Below are 19,086 nucleotides of genomic sequence, written 5' to 3' on the forward strand. Positions count from 1 at the left end.
ACTTTGAACTTCCCTGAGGCTGGTGATTGGAGCTGTTTTCTACAAGGGGGGAGTCAGAGAGACAAAGGCAGGGGCCCTTTAACTCCACTTCATTTGAACTTTCCTGAGGCTGGTGATTGGAGCTGCTGGCTACAAGGGAGGAGTCAGAGAGACGAAGAGGACTAGGTAGTAGCCCACACGCCTAAAGGTGTGTGAATCAGATATCTATAGACCAAAATAGCAATAATACATTCTGGATTAATGCGCTTGAGATTGTGATTTTATTTTATTTCAAAATGACCATCTTAGTTCAATGTAATAGCTGTTTTGCACCTGTCTTTCGCAGTACTCTTTTCAAATTTGGATACTGTCCCCTTTGTAAACAAATTATTAGTCTACATAGACAGATTACCTATCTAAAATCCCTAATCTGTGCTCTCCAAGCAGAAATTAGGTGCCCAATTCAGCCATTCCACACTATGGAGATGCCACACTATCAGCTTCCTCTGCCACAAAGATCCTGCAGGAGAAAAGCAGTCTGGACAACCGTGGGATCTGGCAGGGTGAGAGCTGTAAACCATAAAAACAAAGCTTTTGCTGTGACCCAGCATAACAGATATAGTGCCCTTGCTGACCTTAAAGGGGACACTAAAGAGACAGGTCAAGGTAGTTGTGATAATGATGATTCAAATAAGCAGGGGATTGTGGTCCAAAATGAAGAACTTTCTTCAGAAAGGCGAAATGGGGAACCAGGTATCACATATCAGTTGCACAAGAAGATCAAAGTATGTAAAAAGAGAAGTCACCTTCCAGTTGATAATTCAATCATAAGGGATGTAAATTTAGGAAAGGATATGAAGGTTTTAAAAGAGGTCAGGTGTCTGCCAGGTGCTACTGCCAGCAGAGACAAGAGGCGTATTGTTAAGATAGTCAAGAATGCAAGTAAGGACTGTGACGTTGATGCTATTATACATCTTGGCACAAATAATCTGTCCCAAAAAGATGTACTTTCTGTGAAGAATGATTTCCAGAGCTTGGGGTATGAACTTAGCAGTGTAAGTTGTAGGCTTATCTTTTCAGAAGTTTTACCAGTGTATAAGGAACAAAAAGGGAAGGGCCAGCGTGTAGCAGAGTTTAATGTGTAGCTAAAGGAGTGGTGTAAAAGGGAAGGCTTTGGTTTTATTAGTCATGATGCCTGCAGCAGGTCCAATGAAAAACTGTACAAAAGAGATGGTTTGCACCCATCCAAGAAAGGGACTGAGTTACTTGGAATTAAATTCACAGATTTTCTGGATAAACATTTAAACTGAACAGCGGGGACAGAGAATTAATTGATACAGAATATTTCTGTCCCCAGCAGAAATCATAGGATTATCAGTGCATGTAACATAGATGTTTGTGCGGGTAAGATTATCTCTCCTGCTGTCAAGCAAAACCAAGCATTTAATAGTGAGTGCCATACCATGTGCATGAATCATACTAGTGGCAAGAAAATAGAGGCAGTCAGGCATAACACAGGTTATGTAGACAGTAATCACAGGGTCAATGAAAATGGACTCAAATGTCTATATACCAATGCACAGAGTATGAGGAATAAACAGGGTGAATTAGAAATTCAAGTAAATGAGGGCAGATACGATATTGTTGCCGTTACAGAAACTTGGTGGGATGAAACCCACAAGTGGAACATACAGCTAGAAGGATATAAATTATTTAAAAGAAATAGACCAACTAAAAGAGGAGGTGGAGTTGCACTATATATAAGAAATAACTACATCTCTACAGAAATAGAGCACAACAATGATGAGAACTATCTTGAATGCATTTGAGTCAATATTAAAGGTTGGCGGGGAAACGATATTGCCATAGGTCTATACTACAGGCCACCCAACCAAGCAGAGGAAGTAGATGAACTTTTTGCTAGTCAGCTAACAAAGGTATGTAGGAAGCACACCACAATAGTAATGGGGGATTTTAACTACCCTGACATCACTGGGAAACAAATTCTGCACCAAGTGGAAGATCCAAAGTATTGAATATCAGGGGATATTCTGGAAGGGCCGGCAACAGCCTATTCTGCGCCCTGATTGGCTGGACGCAGCATAGCCTGTTGCTAGCCAGTTACCAGCCCCTGATTGGTTGGTCAATTCTGACAGTTGCTCTGGTTTTGTATAAATACCCTGGCGCGTTACCGGGGAGTTTGAATCGTTGTCATTTATGTTCTGAATAAACAGCTTGTTCTTAACCATGGCTCCTGCGTCTTCCCTCACGATTTAAAACTGGCGACAAGGATGGGATTAGCGATTCCCGCAGAGCCTGGAACAAAAGAGAATGAGCCAGTCGCAGCCACGCGAACGTTGGGGAAAAAACTGGAACAAAAGAGAATGAGCCAGTCGCAGCCACGCAAACGCTGGGGAAAAAACTTTCTTTTCTTTCCCCTCTGTTTCCTCACAACTGGCACAATCCAGTTGAAGGAGCTGCCGCCCAAGGCCAGCTTGCGCTCAGCAGCAGCAGCAGCAGTAGCCACCGCCGTTGGAGCCTGCCTGCGTCTACGCCAACTTGAGCATCACTCAGGCGCGGCCTCCGTCCCGTCCGAGAGGGCTTCCCGCGCTCACCCTCGGCTGGAGCCGCCGCCAATGCTCAAGGACGAGCCACGGATCGCGACGGCTCAACCTCGGCTGGAGCCTGACCGCCGCCTGCCTGCCTGCGAAGCCCTGCCTGCCTCCCGAAGAGCAGCCCGAGGAGCCCAGGAAGGCCAACGCCGCCGCTTCCTCCAAAGAGCACCCAAGGAGCCCCAGGACGGCCCGACGCCGCCGCGTCCTCCGAAGCCTGCACTTCCTCCGAAGCCTCGGCCCCTGCACGCCCGGCTCCGCTCGCACCGCCTCTACACCACCAAAGCCGCTCGCTTGCCTCTCCAACCTAGCGCTTGCCTCTCATGTAATCAAAATCAGTAAGAGCTCGTGAGCATCCTAGCAACCTTAACAGCTTTACTCTGCTGCGGATCTTCTCTTCTCTGGGCTTATATAATAAGTATCTGAATGGCCATTCCTTGTTCCACACCCAGGCCCGACCTACTCCTCTGGAAATTCCATTGAAAGGGCCCAACCTCCTCCTCTCGGTTTTTGCTCGCAACCAGAGAGCCTTCTGAACCGCAACGTTCCGCAGACAACCGATTTCTGTCCTGGGCCGAGTTACAGGCCGCCTGGACTTCTTTGGGCCTTCCCCACCAAGTAGACTCACCAGCACTCCATCTTCGGCAACAACGATGAGGACTACTACGCATGCTCCATTAGGGAAGAATGCGCAGAACTCTATGCTGCGTCCAGCCAATCAGGGCACAGCATAGGCTGTTGCCGGCCCTTCCAGAATATCCCCTGATATTCAATACAACAGGTTCCTAATAAACCAAGCAGACAACTTTGTTCCCCAAAAAGCAGAGAAGAGAACAAAGGGATCGGCCATATTAGACTTAATTCTCAATAACAGAGAGGAAATGATAAAAGGTGTTGAAGCCATAGGAACCCTGGGGGCAAGTGACCATGCAATATTGGAATTCAACATTATGCAAACACAAGTAGTAGAACAAAGTCAAACTTGGCTTTTAAGAGAGCTAATTTCAATAAACGTAGAGAGAGCTTGAGAAAAATTCCATGGATGAGAATCCTCAAGGGGAAAACAACTCAAGAAGCTTTGGAAATTTTGAAAAATTAGATTACAAAAGCTCAGTCTAGCACAATACCAGTGAAGAAGAAAAATAGCAGCTCCCAAAGGAAACCAGCATGGCTGCATAGAGAACTCTCTGACAAATTGAAAGACAAAAAAGTTAAGTATAAAAAGTGGAAAGAGGGGAACATAACTAAGGCAGAATATCAGCAAATAGCCCAAGCTTGTAAAGATGAAGTAAGGAAAGCTAAGGCTCACAATGAAGAAAGGCTTGCCACAAAAGTAAAAAATAACAAAAAAAACTTCTTCTAACATGTTAAAAACAAGAAAAATGTTAAGGAAACAATTGATCCATTGCTGGGAGAAAGTGGCAAGAAGGTGACAAGCAACAGGGAGAAAGCAGAACTATTTAACTCATTTTTTTGCCTCTGTCTCTACACAAAGGGATAAAACAGTCCAACCTATCAAAAACAGCACCACAAAAATCAGATTAAGAACACAAATTGAAATAGGGAAGAAAATGGTAAGTGAGCACCTGTCTATCCTAGATGAATTAAAATCACCAGGATTGGACGGATTACACCCCAGGGTTCTGAAGGAACTGGCAGGTGAGATCTCAGAACCACTGAACTATATCTTTCAGAGATCCTGGAGCACGGGGAACTGCCAGAGGACTGGAAAAAAGCTGATGTGGTTCCCATCTTCAAAAAAGGAGAAAAAATAGATCCAGGAAACTATAGACCTATCAGCCTGACATCAATACCAGCAAAGTTTCTGGAAAAGATAATCAAGCAACAAATTAGCGAATACCTAGAAGTAAACAAAGTAATAGCCAAAAGCCAATATGGGTTTGTAAAAAACAGATCATGGCAGACTAATCTTATTGCATTATTTGACAAAGTGACAAAATTAGTGGACCAGAGGAATGCCGTCGATATAGTTTACTTTGACTTCAGTAAGGCATTTGATAAGGTAGACCATAATTTACTACTAGATAAAGTAGAAGAATGTGGGTTGGACAGCATCCCCACCAGATAGATTCGTAACTGGCTGACCAACCACACTCAACACGTAGTCCTCAATGGAACTGCATCTTCATGGAGGGAAGTATGCAGTGGAGTACCCCACGGGTCAGTGTTAGGCCCAGTACTCTTCAACATCTTCATCAATGATTTGGATGAGGGAATAAATGGGGAACTCATCAAATTTGCAGATGACACCAAGCTGGCAGAAGACAGGCTTAAGATACAGAAAGATTTTGACAAACTTGAACATTGGACACTATCTAATAAAATGAAATTCAATGGTGAAACGAGTAAGGTTCTACATTTAGGCAAGAAAAACAAAATGCACAGGTACAGTATAGGTGGTACCTTGCTCAATAGTAGTGGACAACCAAGTAGAGGGATCTTGAAGTTCTAGTGGACAACCATTTAAAAATGAGTCAGCAGTGTGCAGCAGCTGTCAAAAAAGCCAACACAGTTCTAGACTACATAAAGAGAGGGATAGAATCGAGATCACGTGAAGTGTTAATACCACTTTATAATGCCTTGGTAAGGCCATACTTGGAATACTGCATTCAGTTTTGGTTGCCACGATGTAGAAAAAATGTGATAACTCTAGAAAGAGTGCAGAGAAAAGCAACAAAGACGATTAGGGGACTAGAGACTAAAACATATGAAAAATGGTTGCAGGAACTGGGAATATCTAGTTTAATGAAAAGAAGGACTAGGGGAGACATGATAGCAGTGTTCCATAATCTCAGGGGTTGCCACAAAGAAGAGGGAGTCAAACTATTCTCCAAGGCATCTGAAGGTAGAACAAGAAGCAATTGTTGGAAACTAATCAAGAAGAGAAGCAACTTAGAACTGAGGAGAAATTTCTTGGCACTTAGAACAATTAATCAGTGGAACAGCTTGCCTCCAGAAGTTGTGAATGCCCCAAATACTGGAGGTCTTTAAGAAGATGTTGGATAGTCATTTGTCTGGAATGGTATAGGATTTCCTGTCTAGGCAGGGGGTTGGACTAGAAGACCTCCAAGGCCCCTTCCAACTCTGCTCTTTTATTATATTATTTAGCTATTTCCTCCCAGCCTGCTCTCCCTAATGCAATTGTTAAACAAATATGCAGGTCTTTAAGTGAAGCATGAGATCCCTCAGGGTTAGAGGCCTAGCACAGGCCAAGTCCTGCCTGCCCCCTCATAAGGCACCCCTCACCCCAGAGGCACCCAGTACTCTGCTCTCTGACCATTTGGACCCCAGGCCTTGACCTACTCCCAAGCCGACCACTCAGCTACACAAGAGAGCCTAAAGCCAGTGAGCAGAAACAATAGACACACAGAGGCAGTTAAATAGAGAGATTCTCTGATTATCAGCACTCTAATTGCCTTTAAATGATCTTCTGACTTGGTTGCTTATTTTAGGGAGCGTGCCAAGATAGAATCTAAGGCCTGATTTGGCTATCAGGTCCCACAAACACCACAAACAGAGGCAACATGAAGTTGCCATAAGGTCAGCAGCATCTCATGGAAAGCTGAATCTCACATTGCTTCATGTTGGCTGGATTCCTCTGCAAAAAACCCCAAAAAGATATGTTGGGTCCTGGAGCTAGCCAAGGAGTAAGTTGAATCCTGCAAGTCCCTTGTAATCCTGAAACTGCCTCCCTGTGCTGGTTGCTTCTACTGACAAGTTTTAGGCTTCTTTGCATGGCTAGGTAAATTCAGAGCTGGCTGTGACCTGTGAGCAACCTGGGGTGGCTGGATGGGAAGTAGCCTTGTAAGTAGGCTTGTATTTGCCCTCTATGTACCAGTAACTTCTGACCGGCTTTGGCTCTCTTGTGTGGCTGAGTGGCCAGCTTGGGAGTAGGCTAAGGTCTGTGGGGAACCAGCAGGATGGGTGGGAGATATAGGTGGGGAGGGAACTGCAGCAGTCATAATCTTTGGGTGGGGGGCGGTTGTTGCCAAGGATGCCTTTTGCACTTCTATTTTCTTTATTTCTAGATTGTTATTTTTCTTCCCTGCTTATCTTTTTTATTTCCCATTTTTAAAAATCAATAAAGGTATTTAAAAAATAGACAAATTTCTAGTGGTGGGCTATTCCAGAGGGCTAACTCCAACATAAAAAAACAACATAACAATCATGTTACTAATTGAACAAATGTAGCGATTCACTTAACAACTTTGGCAAAAAAAATCATAAAATGAGGCAAAACTCAATGTATCACTTAACAAGAGAAATTTTGGGGTTAATTTTGGTTGTTAAGTCGAGGACTTCCTGTAGAGAATAGAGAATATAGAATAGCATAATTGTTCTCTTCTTTAGGCTAAACGTAATTCCCTTAGCTTTTCACTGTAAAATTTAGCCTCCAGACACATATTTGTTGATTTTCTCTGCATTCTTTCTAGAGTCTCAAAATCTGTTTGTATTATGGTGACCAGAATTGGGTGCAGTATTCCAAGTATAGCCTCACTAGTTGAATATAAAGTCATTAGTTCAATCATTTCTTATGATCTTGAGATTATCTCTCTGTTGATGTCACCAAGGTTATCTCTCTGTCAGTGTGCATTGGCTTTTTTGGCAGTTGCATATTACTGGCTCATATATAAATGATGGTCTATCAGGGCACCTGAATCCATCATGCAACTACTACTCAACAATTACTAGTTGAGCCAGGTACTATCTATTGTAAAAGCCTGTACATTTGGTTTTTCCAGTCTACATGAAAGTCCTTACTTCTCTCACCACTGAACTATATCTTGTTGGATAGGGTCAAATACTCACGTCTGTCCAGATCCTTCTGAATTTTGAGTTTTCATTCAAAGTGTTGGTGTTGTCTGCACATTTGATGAGCTTCCCCCTTTATCCCCTCATCTAGATCTTTTCTAAAGATGTTGAAGAGCACTGGCCCCAATACAGAATCTTGATATGCCACTGCATGGTTTTCCTCTATATAGATATATTTCTATTGAAGACTACATTCTCAGTGTGGTTGTTCAACCATTTATGCATCCATTTGGTGATAGTTCTGTCTATCAAACTTTCTTGTATCTTACCAAGAAAGTTGTGTTCTACTCTGTCAAAAGCCTTACTGAAATCCAAGTATACGACTGTGTTTCCCGGAAATTATCTTATATTTTTTGCCACCAAAAAGGGCACCAGGTCTTATTTTCAGGGGGAGGGGTGTCATCCACTGACTCACCTCACTTGCGTGCATCATCCCTGGCCTCTTTTTCGCTATCAGAGGCCTTCAGGAACTTCTTCGTCCAGCAAGGCTTGCAAGGCTTTCCTGAAGACTTCTGCAGCTGATAACAGAGCTCTGGATTGATCCAGAACTCTGATATCAGCTACAGAGGCTTTTAGGAAAGCCTTGCCAGCTTCAGAAGAAATGGGCAGAGGTGTGCGAGGCCTGGCTACAACTGTTGGAAGGTAAGTAGTAAGGCAGCTCCACACACCCCATCCCATCCCTAGCTTAAAATTTTTACCTGTGCATCCTGGGTGGAGTCTTAATTAGGGCTTATTTTGGGAGTAGACATATATTGGGCACATGTGTAAAAATCAAGCTAAAACTTAGTTCTGAGTAGATCATATTTTCGGGCAAACACAGTATATACAGAACACAGCACTTCCCTGATCTCCTAATTTAGCCACTTTATCAAAGAAGGCAATAAGGCAATAATTCAGACATTTTTAGGAAGTGCATAAAAAGAGGTTGGATGGCTATCAAAAATGTTGGTCTAGATGAGTTTTAAGGTCACTTCCACTCTGATTCTATGAAAATCTACATCATTTTACAAATAAAAACAGAGCTCTGACAATGAGTAACTAATGATTTTAGCCACAGCAAGTCAACATGCCTGAATATTTTTAGTTTCTATTTTAAAAAGATAATTTATATCAATAATTACTAATACTTCCCTAAATTAGTAACAGTTCATTGGTGGTCAAAATAGAATTGCAAGTTATACTAATTCAAGTGGTTTGTGATGGGAAACAAGCGTAAAATAATTTTTTTCTCTTCATTAAGCAACCACAATGTGATGACTTGCTCTGTGAAAAATTAGAGGTCAATCATATAATGAGATTTGGTCCATGTACTGACTTGAATCATAGAATTTGCCCAGCTTCCTGTTCTAAATACATTGCCAACAAGATGATGGATTGAGCACATCAGTATCACTTAGCAGATTTAGCCAAAACAGATTATAATTGCTGCCATATGTTCATGAGGATTAGCAAGAATTTCAACGCCATTTATTTTAAAAAATTAAAAATCTAACCTGGTAAAAATATTAGAGCTTATATTTTATATCCTCTTTATCACATGTAAATGTTATAAATCAACTTCTGATTTGCATTATTGCTAAGGTTGGTGCATTACTAATATAAACTTTCAATTATTATTGTGTTATGTTTTCAGAGTGAATCTGTGACTGAGGCTTTTTAAGTAGCCTTGTAGGTCAACCACAATCTATTGTAAGATTGTAAATCAATCTCAATCTATTGTATGTAAACCAATCTCAGTCTATTCCCCACAATCAACTCTAATTAAAGATGAATTTGAACTAATACCTTGCTTGCTATTTAAACTTACATATACCAGCCTAAGTGGCAATTCATATGATGTCAATATCCAGTAGTATCATAATTTAGAAGAAAGGTAAGCAATTCAGAAAGCATGAACCTGAACCTGTAATCATCTAATCTATAACTGATCAGATAAACAAATAATTGACATTAATAATGCTTGCTTATTTTTGAGGCACATCTTACCGATCATATTAAGTTATACTTTGCCATTGTTCTTGGTGACATGCCTGGTTCATTAACTAAGCTTATTTGCTAAGAATACCTTAATCACAGATTAAGTTAGCCATAGGCAGTGATGGAATTCAAATAATTTAACAACAGGTTCTCTGCCCTAATGACCAAGAGGGGCTCAGTAGTCATGTGACTGGGTGGGCGTGGCCAACTCAATATCACTCAGGTCGATGGATGCTTCACCTTAGCTGTTACAATGTATTAGCTCTATAAAGTGAAAAAAACCAAAATGATATTTCTTCCAACAACCGGTTCTCCAAACTGCTTAGAAAGTTGACAACCGGTTCTCCCGAATAGATGCGAACTGGTTGAATCCAACCACTGGTAATAGGAGGAAACAAATTTTAATGCAAGCCAGAAGGAAAATGGCATGATATAATAATTTAATGTTTATACAAAAATCAAAGAATACAATGCAAAATGTTAAACATACTTCTTTAAAAAAGCATTGCTGTATAAACTACTATTTTCTTTTGAAATGTCCAGAAGTATCATCTACTTTTTTTTTAGGAAATTTCAAACCAATATTCTTCACATATCCAAAAGAATGCATCTTATGCAAAATGTTGGAGATAGAGACATAATATTAATAGAGCAATAAAGAAAAGTAGATTTATGGTATTATTCTTGGACCAAATAAAATTCTATTATTTTGGACAACTGTTCAAAGAAAATTGTAAAACCATGAATACAAAATGTAGCATGATAAAAATGTTTTCAGAATTATATTGTCTATGGATTAGATAGTTCAAAGATATGCAAGAGCACAGATATGTTACTGAAATTTGGTGCTGTTTATATTCTACAGGAAACCAATAGCCTTGAGTTTCTTGTCAATTTTAGAGAATTTTTCTGCGAATACCTACATTATCTTCACATAAAAAAATGAGTCTTGGCAAAAATCATTTGATTATCAATTGAGTAAATATATGTTTGAACAAAGAAATTCCTACAGTGTTTTATAAATTATAGTATTACGTTTTTTATAATCTGTCCTATTACTTAAAGTATATAGATTATTCACTGGAAACGTAACTGTATCTGTACTCTGTAATTTTACTGTAATAATTTTCTTTATCTTATTTTATTTTATCAATATAGCTTAATTTTATTTCTATTCTAGGATAATCATTATATTATTAGTTCTGGTACTGGTGAACATTGATAGAGGAACATATCACTGACAAAATATGAAAGGTAATTCATCCCCATCAGCATTTTCTTCCTACATAATAAGTTATATAATATTTTATCATGCTTAAAGTTTATACTAATTAAATACTCAGCAGTCTCTATTTATTTATGTGTATTTGGCTATGCAAAGGCAGATCCAATTGTATTTGCTCAGAAGGTAGGAACTATCAGAAGTATAGACTAGACAAAGTTAAAAATATATCCTGGAAGAAAGCAGTAGTAAACTATTTTAATATTGTTGCCAAGATAAAACACAAATGCATTCATACAGTCACCAGGAATTGAGCATAACTCAAAGGAGGCTCCATTTTATATCACCATTCAACAAGGAAGCATAAAACAATTAAAAAACCAGAAAACTATCAAGCTAGAGAATCTAACAGTCCTGTCAAGATGTCAATATTATCAAGTAAACATTAATAAATTTAAGAATATCCTGTATTATAACTTTGATAATTGCTTAATTGTCACTAATGGCATCAGAAACTAATAAGTAGATTGAGTTTATGATTGAATGACTGATTGATTGATCAATCAAATTGATTCCCAAGGCTGACAAAGGGAAAATTCAACCATCTTCCATCCTCCCAACTCTGATGGTCTCTAAAAATTAAAAATTAATTAGTTGCCTTTATAAGTGAACTCTCTAAAATCTCAAAATACAAAGAATAAAGATTTGAGGTGATACAATATATTTGGATGAGGAATAAGCCTTTTGGTGACAAAATATACCATATTTTTTTAACTATAAGACGCACCAGAGTATAAAACGCACCATGATTTTGAAGAGGTAAACTCTAAAAAAAGTTTTTGCACTCTGCAGGCTTCCCAAACCCTCTGCACTCCTGGTTTTTTGCAAAGGGGACCAGGTTTCGGTAGGCCAAAAATGTTGTATTCAGTGTACCAGATTTTTACTCTTTTGGGGGGGGGGAGGAAAGGTGTATCTTATACTCCGAAAAATATGGTAAATGTAAAAAATTGGGAGAGGAACAGAACATTACAGAAACTGACATTTAAAATAGCTAAATTGACTCCTGCATGTTTGCTTGTTTTGCTCATAAGTATAAGAATGCAATTAAAATATGCCCATGTGGGAATGTTATAGTACTATTATTATTTTGTGTCCAAAAGGCCTCTTTCTCATCCAAATATCACCTCAAATCTTTATTCTTCGTATTTTGAGATTTTAGAGGGGTCACTTATCAAGGCTACTAATTAATTTTTAATTTTCAGAGACCAACACAGTTGGGAGTTATGTGTTTTACTAACATCTGTGAAAAAGGTATGCTTACTATCAAGGATATTTAGGAGGATTAAAGAATTATCAGTGCCTCTTAGAAAAGCCAGATTAGTATACATGTAATCCTCAATTTATGACCATAATTTAGGAATGAGTCATAGGTCATTGTGGTCATTAAGCAGTTTACCACAGGATCTGACTCAATCTTTTGACAACCATTGTAACTCTGACTGGTGATTAAGGGACCAATCATTAAGCAACTGTGATTGTGAGTTCTAATTCTGCCTTATCTAAGAAAGCACTGTGAAAAAGCATATTTATATGAGAAACAATTAGGCTGCCATCCTTTATTATAGAATGTTCTCATTCTCTATATGTGTGTTTGTATACATATGAGTGCACACACAGAAACACAGATTAATATTTTTCTTCCAGACAGATCAATAAAACTATTTCTGGCATAAAATCCTTACCCTGGCAGGTGCTGTTCTTCTCCTCATAACCTGCCTTACATATGCATTTTCCAATAGGCACCAGCCATTCCCCTTCAGCACTGCAATGCATCCTTGGGGGTTCATCAGTCATTGAATTGTTCACACATGACCCTAAGACTTCTAGTAGCTGTGAAGAATCAGCTCCAGTGATGGTGTCAGGAAAGATGGCAAGGTTTCGAATCACCAGAGGGCACTTTTTATAATAGACCCGGACAGATACCAGTGCAATGCAGGCACCCACGTCCTGAAAAGCAAGGTAAAAGCCCTTTTTGGTTAGAGGTCCAACATCCCTCACCTCTGTATTTAGCTTCATGACTCTATCTCCAAGATCTAATTCTGTAAAACTCTCATCTGCTGCAATAGTATCAATCTTGATGTATTGGTTTTCTTTCATATTCCTCCCATCTTCATAATTGGATTCAAAGTAATACATATTAAAAGTCTCTTTGCAAGTTCCAAGACCTCCTGGAAGGCTGTTACAGTCTCTAAGGGTAAATTTTAGTTCAATGAAGATCCGAGAAGCTCCTTTGTTAGAGATCCAGCTTGTCAAAAGCCAATTATTCTGAGTCTGTTCCATCACTCTACACACTTGATATGTGTGGATTGGTGCATAATTTTCATCCACCTCACCAATTTCTTCCCACTAGACAAAGAGGGGGAAGGGAGAAAGAAACAGGAAAAAAAATACAATTTTAAAAATCAGATTGCAAATGCCCACAATTCTACATCTGCTATTATAGAATGAGGCAAGTGATAATGAAAAAAAGAAAAATAAAGTAAAAGTACCAAACCTTATCTATACCTTTAAATATTGAAGTAGATTTTTCCCAAGTTGCCCATAGCAGCTAAAAAAAACAGATTTACAATGTTCACCTAAGCTTTGCTTTCCAATTATTGATATATTAGATTTTTGTGATAAGTAACAAGATTGTAAAATAGGACAAAACTCACTTAACAACTATCTTGCTTAGCAACAGGAATGTTAGGGTCAATTGTGGTTATAAGCTGAAAACTATTGTACTGTATATAGAATCTTTTCAAAGCAGAACACCTAGAAATAATTTTGAAAATAGGAAAATAGTTTGCTTTGAAAAGAAAAGGATTCCTAAAAGGGAAAAAAAATGGCATAGCTGAAGTATTTGGTTAGAAGACAAATAAAGAAATTGATCATCAAAGTTTCCCATTTAATGGTAAGCATTTTAAGTGAATTTCTGTACTATAAATACTTCAAAGAAAAAGGTAAAATATTTTTTAATATTTTAAAAATAATAATTTTCCTGGACTAGGTTGCTAGCTTATTCAATTTATGACTGATTGAATAGTTTGTCTCCTATCTATATTTTCTAATAATGACATCAATTATTTCTGTTTCCTAATGTATTTGGTGCAAGTCTAGATTTTCTTAAAGTGTGAATATTAAGGAACCCATAAAACAAACATCCACCGTGAATAGGAATTCATGTTATCACAGGACCAGAGAGGCTACTGCTTTGGTCATAAATATGAAATAAACAATAAGATCTGGACTTGCCTACCTGATTTTCTCCGGAATAAGTAAGCAGTGTTACTTAGAACAATATTCAAATATACTACAATTTGAAGGTTATCTAGTACAGTGTTTTTCAACCAATGTGCCGCGGCACACTAGTGTGCCGTGACATAGTGTAAGGTGTGCCGTGGGAAAAACACTTTATATATAGTCAATATAGGCACAGAGTTAAAAATTTTTAACATTTTCTAATGGTGGTGTGCCTCGTGATTTTTTTCATGAAAAAAGTGTGCCTTTGCACAAAAAAGGTTGAAAAACATTGATCTAGTGCTATTCAAACTGAAGAAACAATCTCTGGGAAACATAATAAAAATAATTTCTATGGTACCAAAAATTGGTACTACTACAATACTAAGGAAAGTATTTTGTCTACAATACTAAGGGAACTATTGTAGATGAAATACATGGCTAAAATGTCAGGATACTGCAGAAGTTCAGACTTGTATGTAGCAGTGGGGAGGAGTGAATAAAAGGAGGGTTTGGGGAGGAAGGGGAAGAGACAGAGGGAGTGCAAGAGAAAGAAGGAGGGGCTTGGCTGTGGGAAAAGGAGAAAAAGGAAAGGGAAGAAAAGGAGCAGGAAGCAGGGAAAGAGGAGGTGAAATCAAGTGGAAAAGGGGGGGTAAGGGGATAGGATAGCAGGGGCGTCTGTGGGCCAAGCCTGAGGGAGAGAAGGGAATAGGAATAGGAATAGGAATACGTTTATTTATAGGCCGCCCTTTTCCCTGAGGGGACTCAGGGTGGCTAACAACTTATATGGGAAGGGGATACATACAGTAACATATAACATAACACGTAATTAAAAGAATAAACAACATTCATTCAGCATTCGGGTGGGGGCGAATCAAATGTTTACCCCCAGGCCTGACGGGATAGCCAGTTCTTGAGGGCTGCGCGGAAGGTCTGAAGGGTGGTGAGGGTACGAATCTCCACGGGGAGATCGTTCCAAAGGGTCGGATATAGGATATAGCAGGGGCTTCTGTGGGGCAACCCTGAGGGAGAGAAGAGTATAGGATAGTAGGGGCTTCTGTGGGCCAAGCCTGAAGAAGAGAAGAGTATAGGATATAGCAGGGGCTTCTGTGGGCCAAGCCTGAGGGAGAGAAGAGTATAGGATATCAGAGGCTTCTGTGGGCCAAGCCTGAGAAAGAGAAGAGTATAGGATATAGCAGGGGCTTCTGTGGGCCAAGCCTGAGAAAGAGAAGAGTATAGGCTATAGCAGGGGCTTCTGTGGGCCAGGCGTGAGGGAGAGAAGAGTATAGAATAGCAGAGGCTTCTGTGGACCAAGCCTGAAGAAGAGAAGAGTATAGGATATCAGAGGCTTCTGTGGGCCAAGCCTGAGAAAGAGAAGAATATAGGATTTCAGAGGCTTCTGTGGGCCAAGCCTGAAGGAGAGAAGAGTATAGGATAGCAGAGGCTTCTGTGGGCCAAGCCTGAGGTAGAGAAGGGAATAGGATAGCAGGGGCTTCTGTGGGCCAAGCCTGAAGAAGAGAAGAGTATAGGATATCAGAGGCTTCTGTGGGCCAAGCCTGAGAAAGAGAAGAATATAGGATTTCAGAGGCTTCTGTGGGCCAAGCCTGAAGGAGAGAAGAGTATAGGATAGCAGAGGCTTCTGTGGGCCAAGCCTGAGGTAGAGAAGGGAATAGGATAGCAGGGGCTTCTGTGGGCCAAGCCTGAAGAAGAGAAGAGTATAGGATATCAGAGGCTTCTGTGGGCCAAGCCTGAGAAAGAGAAGAATATAGGATTTCAGAGGCTTCTGTGGGCCAAGCCTGAAGGAGAGAAGAGTATAGGATAGCAGAGGCTTCTGTGGGCCAAGCCTGAGGTAGAGAAGGGAATAGGATAGCAGGGGCTTCTGTGGGCCAAGCCTGAAGAAGAGAAAAGTATAGGATATAGCAGGGGCTTCTGTGGGCCAAGCCTGAGAAAGAGAAGAGTATAGGCTATAGCAGGGGCTTTTGTGGGCCAGGCCTGAAGAAGAGAAGAGTATAGGATATCAGAGGCTTCTGTGGGCCAAGCCTGAGGGAGAGAAGAGTATAGGATATAGCAGGGGCTTCTGTTTGCCAAGCCTGAGAAAGAGAAGAGTATAGGCTATAGCAGGGGCTTCTGTGGGCCAGGCGTGAGGGAGAGAAGAGTATAGAATAGCAGAGGCTTCTGTGGACCAAGCCTGAAGAAGAGAAGAGTATAGGATATAGCAGGGGCTTCTGTGGGCCAAGCCTGAGAAAGAGAAGAGTATAGGCTATAGCAGGGGCTTCTGTGGGCCAAGCCTGAGGGAGAGAAGAGTATAGGATGTAGCAGGGGCTTCGGTGGGCCAAGCCTGAAGGAGAGAAGAGTATAGGATAGCAGAGGCTTCTGTGGGCCAAGCCTGAGGGAGAGAAGGGAATAGGATAGCAGAGGCTTCTGTGGGCCAAGCCTGAAGGAGAGAAGAGTATAGGATAGCAGGGGCTTCTGTGGGCCAAGCCTGAGGGAGAGAAGAGTATAGGATGTAGCAGGGGCTTCTGTGGGCCAAGCCTGAAGAAGAGAAGAGTATAGGATAGCAGGGGCTTCTGTAGGCCAAGCCTGAGGGAGAGAAGAGTATAGGATATAGCAGGGGCTTCTGTAGGCGAAGCCTGAGGCAGAGAAGAGTATAGGATATAGCAGGGGCTTCTGTGGGCCAGGCCTGAGGCAGAGAAGAGTATAGGATATAGCAGGGGCTTCTGTGTGCCAAGCCTGAGGGAGAGAAGAGTATAGGATATAGCAGGGGCTTCTGTGGGCCAAGCCTGAGGAAGAGAAGAATATAGGATATCAGAGGCTTCTGTGGGCCAAGCCTGAAGAAGAGAAGAATATAGGATAGCAGAGGCTTCTGTGGGCCAAGCCTGAGAAAGAGAAGTCTATAGGATATAGCAGGTGCTTCTGTGGGCCAAGCCTGAGGGAGAGAAGAGTATAGGATATAGCAGGGGCTTCTGTGGGCCAAGCCTGAGGAGAGAAGAATATAGGATAGGAGAGACTTCTGTGAGGCAAGCCTGAGGGGGAGAAGAGTTTGAGTGAAAGGAGGCAAGCAGAGGAAACAACGAAGTAGCAGAGGCTGTGGAAGGAGAGCCCAGCAGGCAGTTCAAGAGAGAGTGAAGATAGAGGAAGAAGCTCCAACCAGCCACCTGAATACTACCCCATCCGTGACCTGCCTGCTGAGAGGAGGCTGACTACCATCCCATCATGTGACCCTGTCAAGTAGAGGTGCATCAGAGAGGAAGCAGGTTGGACTGGCAGCCATACGAAGAGGGCCAGAAGAACCCAGACTCCAGAGGCCCTTACAAGGTTTAGCGCTACATGTACCTATTTGACAAAACAACTTTTTCAATTAAAAAAATCTGGTCCCACTGCTTGAAAAAATATAGACCTTTCCAACATGGCACATTGAACATTAAGAACTCAACTCTATTTTTGAAATCTGAACACATTCTTATTTATATTCACTGTCATACAATTGTACAGCTTTTTAAAAAGCATCATTTTATAATTATTAAGAATCTCTTTCTTACATTTACCAATCACAACATCAGAATAGCATCAGAATATACATTCTGTTCTTTCAGTCTCTCATTATAACCAGATCAATAGCAGCCATTTCCTTTGCTTTTTGCTTTCAGGCAGGGATCATGGCTACCACACACAAAATTTATCTCTTTCATCAAGGGAAAAGACAGACATTTAAAAGCTGGCCATGTAAGTCTGCCCACAATCATAAGAGAAAATTGTAGTTGTAAAGAAAGGAGCTACAGATGTTTCCTTATGATTTCATCTTTCCTTCAGACTTCATCTTTATCTGAACAAATATCTATACAAAAGTGGCAAATATTACTGTCACCAACGTTTTGGTAAAGTCCTTTTTTGGTCTCCTTCCTTGAAGCGAAACATAATAAATGTTGGGGAGATCACAGGTCCAAGAAAACAATCTTATAAAGATGGCAAAAACAGCTGACAGCATATTAAATATGTTTTTGGAAGGATATTCTTCTTCCATAGATCAAGGTACATGCTAATGCTGCAAAAGTCACAATCTAATTAATTAATTATTCAGAAGGAAGTGATTTGCCAGATGCAGACTACAGATAGTTCTCCACTAAAAACAGTTCAATCAGTGACCTTTCAAAGTTACAATGGCACTGAAAAATGAGACCTATGACCATTTTTCACACATAGAACTGATGCAGTATCACCATGATCACCTGATCAAAATTCAGATGCTTGGCAACTTATATTTATGATGGTTAAAAATAAGGTAATACAAATAATAAAGTTTGTATTCTACATTAAAATTAAATATGTTTTTAAGAAGAAGAAAGGAGATACCAATTTATTGAAAAAAGAGGCTGTTTAAGAAAAACATGCTTTTTACTTTGAACACACACTTCTTACTTTGATCACACCTACTTTCTCTCCCATACTCACATGCAGCCTTAAACATTCAACAAGATATGGATGAAGCTCATGATTATACCCATAAGTAATGCAGTTCATCTATATATGATTCTTGTCAGATCTACAGCACATCAAAAATAAATATTTGTCTATATCAACCTAGAGATGAGAATAGATTAATTAAGTAGTTCTCTACCTTTTTTTCACCATTGAATCCCTTCTGTGGCCACAGACTACGACCATAGACCATCAAGATATAATCCACAATTTAAAGCACTAGACTGCATCTAGCATTCATGGACCCTGCAACAACATACACCTCCGGGTCCGCGGACCACAGGTTGAGAACCATTGGATTAGTTTTTTTTAAAAATTCTTAATTTTAAGTTGATTTTCTCAGTTTCCCAATTATCCCAGTCTCAATTTCTGTCATGTTTGCTGCATCAGGTAGACACTATCTCTTCCAAATGCATTTGGAACAAAAAATGTACTTATTTTTTGTGCATTTCTTCAACATCTCTTCTTCCAACTCATGCAACTATTTTACATGTTTTTCTTCCTGAAAATCAAAATCAATGCAAACATTGTCTTTTTTTAATTTTTGTGTACTTTTTGAATTGTTAATGTCATCAAAACTCTGCATAGTAGTTTATAATATGCAAAAAATTGCTGATTTGGAAAGGTCTGTAGCGCCTGAATAGATTTGCATAAAAATTTGGATCAAGTGAATTTCTCCTCCATATGTAGAATGAGAACAAAATGACA

General features: G+C 40.1%; 1 protein-coding gene across 11 annotated transcripts in view; it reads right to left on the reverse strand.

Moving 5' to 3' along the window:
- EPHA5 (EPH receptor A5) overlaps nucleotides 1-19,086 on the reverse strand; it is a 223,685-nt gene that overhangs the window by 146,978 nt on the left and 57,621 nt on the right. For all 11 annotated transcript variants that reach the window (XM_014062024.2, XM_014062025.2, XM_087713222.1 and 8 more), the window contains exon 3: nucleotides 12,366-13,029. In XM_014062024.2, the coding sequence (XP_013917499.2) occupies nucleotides 12,366-13,029 (664 nt within the window). The remainder of the gene's footprint in view (nucleotides 1-12,365; nucleotides 13,030-19,086) is intronic.

This window comes from Thamnophis sirtalis, unplaced genomic scaffold, assembly GCF_051295495.1.
Source record: "Thamnophis sirtalis isolate CommonGarterSnake01/CBP01778 unplaced genomic scaffold, rThaSir2_p1.2 scaffold_4, whole genome shotgun sequence".
NCBI lineage: Eukaryota > Metazoa > Chordata > Lepidosauria > Squamata > Natricidae > Thamnophis > Thamnophis sirtalis.